The sequence below is a fragment of the Mercenaria mercenaria genome, chromosome 18 (assembly GCF_021730395.1).
Source record: "Mercenaria mercenaria strain notata chromosome 18, MADL_Memer_1, whole genome shotgun sequence".
In the NCBI taxonomy this organism is placed as follows: Eukaryota; Metazoa; Mollusca; class Bivalvia; order Venerida; family Veneridae; genus Mercenaria; species Mercenaria mercenaria.
The window spans coordinates 36,962,589-36,975,466 of NC_069378.1; the positions used below are offsets into that span (position 1 = coordinate 36,962,589).

Genomic DNA, 12,878 nt, shown 5'->3' on the forward strand with positions numbered 1-12,878 from the left:
TAAGGCTTTGATACTTGTAATGTAGCATCATCTAGTGGTTCTCTACCAAGTTTGTTCAAATTATCGCCCTAGGGTCAAAAATGGCCCCGCCCCAGGGGTCACATGGTTCATATAGACTTATATAGGGAAAAGCTTTTAAAATGTTCTTGTCAATAACTACAACATTCAAATTTGGACCACATGTATATTTTTGAGTGGCAAGATGACCCTTGACATGAGTTGACCTTGATTTTGACCTAGTGACCTACTTTCACATTTCTGTAGCTACAGCCTTCAAATTTGGACCACATGTGTATTTTTAAGTGGCAAGATGAACCTTGACATGAGTTGACCTTGATTTTGACCTAGTGACCTACTTTCACATTTCTCAAGCTACAGCCTTCAAATTTGGACCACGCATAGTTTTGTGCACTGGAAAAAACTTTGACCTTGATTTTGACCTAGTGTCCTACTTTCACATTTTTGAAGGTACAGGCTTCAAATTTGGACCATATGCATAGTTCCGTGTTTCAAAATGAAATTTGACATTGATTTTGACCTAGTGACCTACTTTCACATTTCTCAAGCTACAGCCTTCAAATTTAAACCACATGCATAGTTTTGTGTACCGAAAAAAACCTTGACCTTCACATTGACCTAGTGACCTACTTTCACATTTTTAAGGTACAGGCTTCAAATTTGGACCACATGCATAGTTTTGTATTCCGAAATAAAATTTGACCATGATTTTGACCTAGTGACCTACTTTTACATTTCTCAAGCTACAGCCTTCAAATTTGGACCACTTGCATAGTTTTGTGTACTGAAATGAACTTTGACCTTTACATGGACCTAGTGACCTACTTTCACATTTTTAAGGTACAGGCTTCAAATTTGGACCACATGCATAGTTTTGTATTCCGAAATAAAATTTGACCTTGATTTTGACCTAGTGACCTACTTTTACATTTCTCAAGCTATAGCCTTCAAATTTGGACCACATGCATAGGTTTGTATACCGAAATGAACTTTGACCTTTACATTGACCTAGTGACCTACTTTCACATTTTTAAGGTACAGGCTTCAAATTTGGACCACATGCAAAGTTTTGTATTATGAAATAGAATTTGACCTTGATTTTGACCTAGTGACCTACTTTTACATTTCTCAAGCTACAGCCTTCAAATTTTGACCACTTGCATAGTTTTCTGTACCGAAATGAACTTTGACCTTAAGATTGACCTAGTGACCTACTTTCACATTTCTGTAGCTACAGGCTTCAAATTTAGACCACATGCATAGGATTGTGTACCGAAACAAACTTTGACCTTGACATTGACCTAGTGACCTACTTTCACATTTCTCAAGCTACAGCTTTCGAATTTGGACCACATGCACAGTGTTGTGTACAGAAATGAAATTTGACCTTGAGGTAGTCAGTAAGTCTTGAAATTTGGAATACTCAAAAATGGCACATTGGTGGGCGCCAAGATCACTCTGTGATCTCTTGTTTAGCTCATCTGATTTTTTGAAAAAAAATGATGAGTTATTGTCATCACTTGAGCGGTTGTCGGCGTCGGCGTTGCCTGGTTAAGTTTTATGTTTAGGTCAGCTTTTCTCCTAAACTATCAAAGCTATTGCTTTGAAACTTGGAATACTTGTTCACCATCATAAGCTGACCCTGTATAGCAAGAAACATAACTCCATCTTGCTTTTTGCAAGATTTATGGCCCCTTTTGTACTTAGAAAATATCAGATTTCTTGGTTAAGTTTTATGTTTAGGTCACCTTTTCTCCTAAACTATCAAAGCTATTGCTTTGAAACTTGGAATACTTGTTTACCATCATAAGCTGACCCTGTACAGCAAGAAACATAACTCCATCCTGCTTTTTGCAAGATTTATGGCCCCTTTTGGACTTAGAAAATATCAGATTTCTTGGTTAAGTTTTATGTTTAGGTCAACTTTTTCTCTTAAACTATCAAAGCTATTGCTTTGAAACTTGCAACACTTGTTTACCATCATAAGCTGACCCTGTACAGCAAGCAACATAACTCCATCCTGCTTTTTGCAATAATTATTGCCCCTTTTGGACTTAGAAAATCATTTTCTTGGTTGAGTATTATGTTTAAGTATACTTTTCTCATAAACTATCAAAGCTATTGCTTTAAAACTTGCAACAGTTTTTCACCATCATAAGTGGACACTGTACATCAAGAAACATAACTCTATCCTGCTTTTTGCAAGAATGATGGCCCTTTTTAGACTTAGAAAATCATGGGTAGGACAATATTTCTATTATACAAAAAAAATCAGATGAGCGTCAGCACCCGCAAGGCGGTGCTCTTGTTGTTCACTTACAATAAATTTTTTTTGAATTACTTCCCTTTTATGTTACTATAAAGAGCTTACTTTGAAACTTTTTTATTATTGGCCGTAGGGAAAAACCGAGACCAGTTTTCTGTGGTACAACACGGATGGTACCTCCAATTTTTAGGTGAATTTTGACATACCTATACTTAGTAAGGATTTTTTTGTGGATTTAGAATATTTTTTTGCAGACTTAGAATTTTTTTTTGAATATCTCTCCTTTGTTGTTCCTGTCCTTTGGGCTTCAACAGTCAAGTTCTTTAAATGTTGCTCCCATCCTCTGATGTAACCCTTCGGGCGTATATTGCCCCGCTTGGCAGAGCTCTTATTGCTCAATAACTTGAGAACCACTTGACTCAGAACCTTCAGACTTCTTAGCATGATTGAACTTACCAAGTGGATGACCACTATTGTTAACGGATCAAATAAAAAGGTCAAGGTCACAGGGGCCTGAACCTTGAAAATGGTTTCTGCTTATTAACTTGAAAACCACTTTCCAAAGCCTTCAAGCTTCTAGCATGATTGGACCTATGAAGTCATAGCGATCCCAGGATCGTACAACCCATCATTGGGGCATACATGTATATAAACATCTCTTGTTTTCTTTTCAGGAGTGTCCCTTGGTCCGCTACTTGACATGGTTATCCAGATTGATCCAAGGTATGAGGCGTGTTTTGAAAAAATATAATATTCCCTTTTCCAGAATTTATTATATTTTTGTACCCCTTTAAACGACTTCTTCTCATGAACCGCTTAATGGATCTTCATCAGACTTGGTCTGTAGCATCATTAAAAAGTCCTCTCACAAATTTGTTCAAATGGGCACACTTAGCCACCTTTTAGGGGCCGCTACAGCTAAAAATAGAAATACATTTAAATGACGTATCATGAACCGCTTAACTGATCTTCATTAAACTTGATCTATAGCATTATTACATGTTCATCTCCAAAATTTGTTCAAATGGGGGCATTTGGCCCCTTTTAGGGGCCGCTAGAGCTAAAAATAGAAATACCTTTTAATAGCATTTTCTCATGAACCATTTGATGGAATTTCATCAAACTTGGTCTGTAGCATCATTTTAAGGTCCTTTCTCAAATTTGTTCAAATGGGGGCACATGGCCCCTTATAGGGACTGCTAGGGCTAAAAATAGAAATTCCTTGAAACAACTTCTTCTCATAAACGTCTTGATGGATCTTCATCAAACATGGTCTGAAGCATCATTGTATGGTCCTCTCCCAAATTTGTTCAAATGGGGGCACTTGGTCCCTTTAAGGGGCCGCTAGAGCTAAAAATAGAAATACCTTTAAACAACTTCTTACCATGCACTGCTTGATGGATCTTCATGAAACTTGGTCTGTGGCATCATTATATGGTCCTCTCCCACAGGCGAGTAGGTAGAGTTAACCATGGATTTATCGGCAATTTACATAGTTTTACAACTTTGGTAAACAGATCGCAACAGTCTGAAAAAATTCAGCGATTCTGATTTCGCTTTTAGGCCATAATTAGGCAAAGTGGCCGACTTTACAGCGATGATGTAGGATGATCCTTGGTGTCATTGAAAAAAAATGTTTTCGATGGGTAAAAATAGCTTTGTCAGGATTTTCGCGGTTTCGTTATTAAATTTCATACCCAAATTCGCAATTTTTGTGCCCCCCATGAGTGGTGGGGGCATGTGGATGTGGTCTTGTCTGTGCGTCCGTCTGAGTATACGATTCTGACGCTAGTGGTTAAGTGGTGTGTAATGATTAGGGTTAGGTGGTTATGAATTTAATTTTCCTTCATTCCGTATATGAAAAATGGTGGTTACCACTTAATGAAAAAAATACCACTTATGCTGGCTGGGAAATACCACTTAAGAATACAAGACTGCAAACATTTGAATTATTGCCCCTTATTTGTGACAAATGTATCAGTGGGGGCACACCCTGTGTCCTACAGACACATTCTAGTTTTTTAGCTCACCTGAGCCAAAGGCTCATAGTTAGCTTTGTGACCTCTCAAGGTCCATTGTGTGTCGTGCATCATGCATTGTCAGTCGTGCGTCGTCCATCCGTCAACAATTTCTAAAAAAGTCTTCTTCTTGAAAACTACTAGGCAGAATTACACCTAACTTCACAGGAATGATCCTTGGGTGGTCCCCTTTCAAAATTGTTCAAAGAATTGAATTCCATGCAGAACTGGTTGCCATGGCAACCGAAAGGAAAAACTTTTAAAATCTTCTTGTCTGAAACTGCAAGGCTAGTGCCTTGATATTTGGCATGTGACATCATCTAATGGTCCTCTATGAAAATTGTTCAAATTGTGCCCCTGGGGTCCCAAGTTTTGCATAGACTTATATAGGAAAAAACTTTAAAAATCTTCTTGTCTAAAACCACAAGACCTAGGCCTTTGATATTTGGTATGTAGCATTGCCTTGTGGTCCTCTACCAGAATTGTTCAAATTTTTACACTGGGATGAAAAGAGGCCCTGCCTCGGGGGGTCTCAAGATTTACATAGACTTATATAGGAACAAACTTTTAAAAAAATTTTTGCTTGAAACTGCAAGGCATAGGCTTTTGATATTTGGTATGTTGCCTGGCTACCAAATTATTAATCCCCCGCCGTGGCGGAGGGATTATAGGAATGGTCTGCGTCCGTCCTTCCGTCCGTCCTTCCGTCCGTAACAAAATCGTGTCCGGTCCATATCTCCTAAACCCCTTGAAGGATTTTCATGAAACTTGGGTCAAATGATCACCTCATCAAGAGGATGTGCAGAACCCATGAGTCAGCCTTGTCGGTTCAAGGTCAAGGTCACAACTCAAGTTCAAAGGTTTGAGCCTGCCATTTTGTGTCCGCTCTATATCTCCTAAACCCCTTGAAGGAATTTTATAAAACTTGGGTCAAATGATCACCTGATCAAGACAATGTGCAGAACCAATGAGTCAGCCATGCCGGCTCAAGGTCAAGGTCACAACTTAGGGTCAAAGGTTTGAGCCTTCCATTTTGTGTCCGCTCTATATCTCTTAAACCCCTTGAAGGAATTTTATAAAACTTGGGTCAAATGATCACCTCATCAAGACAATGTGCAGAACCCATGAGTCAGTCGTGCCGGCTCAAGGTCAAGGTCACAACTTAGGGTCAAAGGTTTGAGCCTTCCATTTTGTGTCCGCTCTATATCTCCTAAACCCCTTGAAGGATTTTCATCAAACTTGGGTCAAACGATCACCTCATCAAGGTGATGTGCAGAACTTATGAGTCAGCCAACTTGGCTCAAGGTCAAGGTCACAACTGAAGGTCAAATGTTTGAGCCTACCCTTTCGTGTCCGCTCTATATCTCCTAAACCCCTTGAAGGAATTTTATAAAACTTGGGTCAAATGATTACCTCATCAAACCGATGTGCAGAAATTATGAGTCAACCATGCCAGCTCAAGGTCAAGGTCACAACTAAGGGTTGAAGGTTTGAGCCTTCCATTTGGTGTCCACTCTGTATCTCCTTAACTCCTTGAAGGATTTTCATCAAACTTGGGTCAAATGATCACCTCCTCAAGAACTCATGAGTTAGCCATGTCAACTCAAGGTCAAGGTCACAACTGAAGGTCAAAGGTTTCAGCTCTGTATCTCCTAAACCCCTTGAAGGATTTTCATGAAACTTTGGTCAAATGATCACCTCATCAGGACGTTGGGCAGAATTCATGAGTCAGCCATGTCAGTTCAAGGTCAAGGTCACAGCTAAAATCAAAGGTTTACCCTTTCACTATCCATAGCAGTGGCGGGGGATTTAGCTGTCTTTCAGACTGCCTTGTTCAAATTATGCCCATGGGATAAAAAGAGGCCCTGCCCTGGGGGTCCCAAGTTTAATAAGACTTATATAGGAAACAAATTAAAAATCTTCTTGTCCTAAAGTTCAAGGCCTAGGCCTTTGATATTTGGTGCGTAGCATTGCCTGGTGGATCTCTTACAAGATTGTTCAAAATATGCCACTGGGGTGAAAAGTAGCCCCGCCCTGGGGGTCATTTGTTATACGAGTTATATAGGAAAAAGTACTTAAAAATTATTAGATCATAGTTCCTAGACTGTTTAATTGCCTGATGATCCAAGTGATTAGGGGTCACCGAACTGTGACCTTGACCTACTGACCTACTTTCTTGTTGTTTTTAGCTCACCTGAGCAATGCTCAGGTGAGTTTTTCTGATCGCTCGATGTCCGGCGTCTGTCGTCCGTCGTCTGTCGTCTGTCGTCTGTCGTCTGTCAACATTTAGCTTGTGTATGCGATAGAGGCTGTATTTTTCAATTAATCTTCATGAATATTGGTCAGAATGATAACCTTGATGAAATCTAGGCCGAGTTCGAAAATGGGTCATCTCGGATCAAAAACTAGGTCACTAGGTCAAATCAAAGAAAAACCTTGTGTATGCGATAGAGGCTGTATTTTTCAATTAATCTTCATGAATATTGGTCAGAATGATAACCTTGATGAAATCTAGGCCGAGTTCGAAAATGGGTCATCTCGGGTCAAAAACTAGGTCACTAGGTCAAATCAAAGAAAAACCTTGTGTATGCGATAGAGGCTGTATTTTTCAATTGATCTTCATGAATATTGGTCAGAATGATTGCCTTGATGAAATCTAGGCCGAGTTCGAAAATGGGTCATCTCGGGTCAAAAACTAGGTCACTAGGTCAAATCAAAGAAAAACCTTGTGTATGCGATAGAGGCTGTATTTTTCAGTTAATCTTCATGAATATTGGTCAGAATGATAACCTTGATGAAATCTAAGCCGAATTCGAAAATGGGTCATCTCGGGTCAAAAACTAGGTCACTAGGTCAAATCAAAGAAAAACCTTGTGTATGCGCTAGAGGCTGTATTTTTCAGTTATTCTTAATGAATTTTGGTCAGAATGATAACCTTGATGAAATCTAGGCCGATTTCGAAAATGGGTCATCTCGGGTTAAAAACTAGGTCACTAGGTCAAATCAAAGAAAAACCTTGTGTATGCGCTAGAGGCTGTATTTTTCAATTGATCTTCATGAATATTGGTCAGAATGATTGCCTTGATGAAATCTAGGCCGAGTGTGAAAATGGGTCATCTCGGGTCAAAAACTAGGTCACTAGGCCAAATCAAAGAAAAATCTTGTGTATGTGATAGAGGCGGTATTTTTCAATTGGTCTTCATGAATTTTGGTCAGAATGATTACCTTGATGAAATCTAGGCCGATTTCGAAAATGGGTCATCTTGGGTCAAAAACTAGGTCACTAGGTCAGATAAAGGAAAAACCTTGTGTATGCGATAGAGGCTGTATTTTTCAATTGATCTTTATGAATTTTGGTCAGAATGATAACCTTGATGAAATTTAGACCAAGTTCGCAAATGGGTCATCTGGGGTCAAAAACTAGGTCACTAGGTCAAATCAAAGAAAAACCTTGTGTATGCAATAGAGGCTGTATTTTTCAACTGATCTTCATGAAATTTAGCCAGAATGATTACCTTGATAAAATCTAGGCCGAGTTCGAAAATGGGTCATCTGGGGTCAAAAACTAGGTCACTAGGTCAAATCGAAGAAAAACATTGTGTATGCAATAGAGGATGTATTTTTCAATTGATCTTCATGAAATTTGGTCAGAGTGATTGCCTTGATGAAATCTAGGTCGAGTTTGAATATGGGTTATCTGAGGTCAAAAACTAGGTCACTAGGTCAAATTAAAGAAAAATCTTGTGTATGCGATAGCGACTGTTTTTTTTTCAATTGATTTTTATGAAATTGGTCAGGATGATTGCCTTGATGAAATGTAGGTCGAATTTGAATATGGGTCATTTGAGGTCAAAAACTAGGTCACTTGGTCAGATCAAAGAAAAAAATTGTGTATGTGATAGAGGCTGTATTTTTCAATTGATCTTCATGAATTTTGGTCAGAATGATAACCTTGATAAAATCTAGGTCGAGTTTGAACATGGGTCATCTAGGGTCAAAAACTAGGTCATATCTAAGAAAATGCTTGTTTTATCGCAAGAGACCAATTTTTTGGTCCAATCTTATTGAAAATTGGTCAGAATATTTGTTTCCATGAAATCACTAGGTCAGACATGTTTTACACTGTTATGGTGTGTTTCTTAGGTGAGCGACCTAGGGCCATCTTGGCCCTCTTGTTTTAAGATACAACCTTGAAATTTAAATGACACTTACAGTTAAGCACACAGATCTTAAAACTGACTTTCAATGACCATGAATGTGACCTACTGACCTACTTCCTTTATATTTTAGCATCAGTTTGTCATTTGAAGCATGTGCTTCATATTACTCAGGTGAGCGATCCGGGGTCATCATGACCCTCTTGTTCATTTTTGGCAAAAAGTTAGGGTTGGCGGGGAAAAAATTGGGTCTTTTTTTTTTAGCTCACCTGTCACAAAGTGACAAGGTGAGCTTTTGTGATCGCGTGGCGTCCGTCGTCAGTGCGTGCGTGTCTGCGTGCGTAAACTTTTGCTTGTGACTGCTCTAGAGGTCACATTTTTCATGGGATCTTCATGAAAATTGGTCAGAATGTTCATCTTGATGATATCTAGGTCAAGTTCGAAACTGGGTCACGTGCGGTCAAAAATTAGGTCAGTAGATCTAAAAATAGAAAAACCTTGTGACCTCTCTAGAGGCCATATTTTTCACGAGATCTTCATGAAAATTAGTCAGAATGTTCACCTTGATGATATCTAGGTCAAGTTTGAAACTGGGTCATGTGGGGTCAAAAACTAGGTCAGTAGGTCTAAAAATAGAAAAACCTTGTGACTTCTCCAGAGGCCATATTTCTCAATGGATCTTCATGAAAATTGGTCAGAATGTTCACCTTGATGATATCTAGGTCAAGTTTGAAACTGGGTCACATGGGGTCAAAAACTAGGTCAGTAGATCTAAAAATAGAAAAACCTTGTGACCTCTCTAGAGGCCATATTTTTCATGAGGTCTTCATGAAAATTGGTGAGAATGTTCACCTTGATGATATCTAGGTCGAGTTCGAAACTGGGTCACATGGGGTCAAAAACTAGGTCAGTAGATCTAAAAATAGAAAAACCTTGTGACCTCTCTAGAGGCCATATTTTTCATGAGGTCTTCATGAAAATTGGTGAGAATGTTCACCTTGATGATATCTAGGTCGAGTTCGAAACTGGCTCACGTGGGGTTAAAAACTAGGACAGTAGGTCTAAAAATAGAAAAACCTTGTGACCTCTCTAGAGGCCATATTTCTCAATGGATCTTCATGAAAATTGGTCAGAATGTTCACCTTGATGATATCTAGGCCAAGTTCGAAACTGGGTCACGTGCCATCAAAAACTTGGTCAGTAGGTCTAAAAATAGAAAAACCTTGTGACCTCTCTAGAGGCCATATATTTCACAAGATCTTCATGAAAATTGGTCAGAATGTTCACCTTGATGATATCTAGGTCAAGTTTGAAACTGGGTCACGTGCCATCAAAAACTAGGTCAGTAGGTCAAATAATAGAAAAGCCTTGTGACCTCTCTAGAGGCCATATTTTTCATGGGATCTATATGAAAGTTGTTCTGAATGTTCATCTTGATGATATCTAGGTCAAGTTCAAAACTGGGTCACGTGCCTTCAAAAACTAGGTCAGGAGGTCTAAAAATAGAAAAACCTAGTGACCTCTCTAGAGGCCATATATTTCATGACATCTTCATGAAAATTGGTCAGAATGTTCACCTTGATGATATCTAGGTCAAGTTCAAAAGTGGGTCACATGCCTTTAAAAACTAGGTCAGTAGGTCAAATAATAGAAAAACCTTGGGACCTCTCTAGAGGCTATATTTTTCATGGGATGTGTATGAAAGTTGGTCTGAATGTTCATCTTGATGATATCTAGGTCAATTTCGAAACAGGGTCATGTGCGGTCAAAAACTAGGTCAGTAGGTCTAAAAATAGAAAAACCTTGTGACATCTCTAGAGGCCATATTTGTGAATGGATCTTCATGAAAATTGGTCAGAATGTTCACCTTGATGATATCTAGGTCAAGTTTGAAAGTGGGTCACGTGCCTTCAGAAAGTAGTTCAGTAGGTCAAATAATTGAAAAAACATGGTGACCTCTCTAGAGGCCATGTTTTTCATGGGATCTGTATGAAAGTTGGTCTGAATGTTTATCAGCTGGGTCATGTGGGAAGAGGTGAGCGATTCAGGACCATCATGGTCCTCTTGTTTGTCTTAGTTATCTGCCTGATATTTATCAGTGCATATTTGAGTATAATGACATTGAGGGGCACATGCCTAATATTTACCAATGTGTATTTTAGCATAATCACTACAGCATTGATGGGAACATGCCTGATATTTATCAGTTTCTCGCTTGCTGCCCTCTACAATACCAACAGGACATATCTCTACTTCGGAGGTAAATATCTTTAACTTTTTAGCTCACTCGAGCCAGAGGCTCAGTGTTTGCTATTGTGATTGCTCGCCCGTCCACACTTTCCTTTAAACAACATCTCCTCCTAAACCACCTGTTCAATTTTGATGAAACTTCACAGGAATGATTCTTGGATGGCCCCCTTTCAAAATTGTTCAAAGAATTGAATTCCATAAAGAACTCTGGCTGCCATGGCAACTGAAAGGAAAAACTTTAAAAATCTTCTTGTCCAAAACTGCAAGGCGTAGAGCCTTGATATTTGGTGTGTAACATCATCTAATGGTCCTCTATAAAGATTGTTCAAATAATACCCAGGGGTCCCAAATTTTACATTGACTTATGTAGGAAAAAAACTTAAAAAATCTTCTTGTCTGAAACCACAAGACCTAGGCCTTTGATGCTTGGTATGTGGCATTGCCTTGTGGTCCTCTACCAATATTGTTCAAATTGTTACCTTTGGTTGAAAATAGGCCCTGCTCCGTGGAACCCAACTTCTACATTGGAAAAATCTTTAAAAATCTTCTTGTCTGAAACTGCAAGGCCTAGGCTTTTGATATTTGGTATGTTGCATTGCCTAATGGTCTTCTACTAAGATTATTCAAATTATGCCCCTGAGTTGAAAAGAGGCCCCACCCACATTTAAAACATGTAGCTCATACGGCAAAGAAATCTGGACCACATGTATAATATTTGATTCAGATTTCAATACTCATATTGAATAGTCTTAATTCAGTGTGGCCTTCTGACCTACTTTCTTGTTGTACCCCCCGACAACAAAGTTGCAATCTTGTGCGCACCATCTCTCCTTATCCCCTTGACAGAATATAATGAAACTTCACACAAGTGATCAGTACCAACAGTAGTTGTGCATGGGGCATGTTAGGTTCTTTTAGAAAAAAAGTTTGCAGAGTTATGGGACTTTGTTTTTTTGTTACTATACTATATACATAGACACAATCTTGTGCGCACCATCTCTCCTCATTCCCTGGACACAATTTAATGAAACTTCACACAAGTGATCAGTACCAACAGTAGTTGTGCATGGGGCATGTTAGGTTCTTTTGGAAAAAAAAATTGCAGAGTTATGGACTTTGTTTTTTTGTTACTATAATATATACATAGACACAATCTTGTGCGCACCATCTCTCCTCATCCCCTTGACACAATTTAATGAAACTTCACACAAGTGATCAGTAACAACAGTAGTTGTGCATGGGGCATGTTAGGTTCTTTCAGCCACAAAAATTGCAGAGTTATGGGACTTTGTTTCTTGTTAACATACTATGTACATACAGTCTTCATATGCAATCTTGTGCGTGCCTAATCTACCAAACCCTTGCACACAATTTAATGAAACTTCACACAAGTGATCAGTACCAACCCTAGTTGTGCATGGGGCATGTTACATTCTCTTAGATAAATATTCTGCATAGTTATGGGACTTTGTTTTTTGTTACTATACTGTATACATACAGTCTATATACATACAGTCCCCATAATTATGCAGTCTTGTGTGCGCTAAATCTCATGAACCAATGCACACAATTTAAGGTAGTTCTGCAGGTTTGAAAAACCGGAAGTAATGGCGTAACGTCATTTATCTGGAAAACAGCCTGGATTCGGCATATGGCAATGAAAATTATCTTATGAATTTTTGACAGCTTGCGGGTAAATTGATTAAAATGGCACTGTTACTATAGTTCTAAAGTCAAAATTTGATATTAAAACATATGAACCTTTAAATAATTCAAGGTGATGTCTTAAAATTAGCGTGAAATATTTGGTTCGTTGGTCAGATATCTCAAAAATAAGCACATGGACCTATACATTTTATTTCACCACATTATAGGCCATAATAATTATGTTTATTTACAATTTCATCAAAATATACATAGTAGAAAAATTGCCATTCACGTAAATGTTTTGAAAGGTATGATTTTCCCATATGCTCTCATTATGAAAACTTGCATGAGGTTCAAATTTTTCAAATCAGTCTACCAAAAATTCAAGCACACGACCCTATCCTTTTTATTTGCAGAATTTTCTAGGTATATTCTGAAGTTTTGAAAAATCAGAGTTTAATCAAATTCAAAATTTCGAACTACCTTAATGAAACTTAACACAAGTGATCTGAAGTAACCCTT

The 12,878-nt window shown here is 38.5% G+C and overlaps 1 protein-coding gene across 2 annotated transcripts in view; it reads left to right on the top strand.

Annotated features, from left to right (window-relative positions):
* The window catches only part of LOC123537942 (bax inhibitor 1-like), a 146,600-nt gene that overhangs the window by 79,951 nt on the left and 53,771 nt on the right, over nucleotides 1-12,878 (top strand). For both annotated transcript variants that reach the window (XR_008368496.1, XM_045321887.2), the window contains exons 4-5: nucleotides 2,959-3,007; nucleotides 10,622-10,719. Coding sequence is in view for 1 of the 2 variants with exons in the window: in XM_045321887.2 (XP_045177822.1) it covers nucleotides 2,959-3,007; nucleotides 10,622-10,719 (147 nt within the window). In the remaining variant the exon portion in view is untranslated. The remainder of the gene's footprint in view (nucleotides 1-2,958; nucleotides 3,008-10,621; nucleotides 10,720-12,878) is intronic.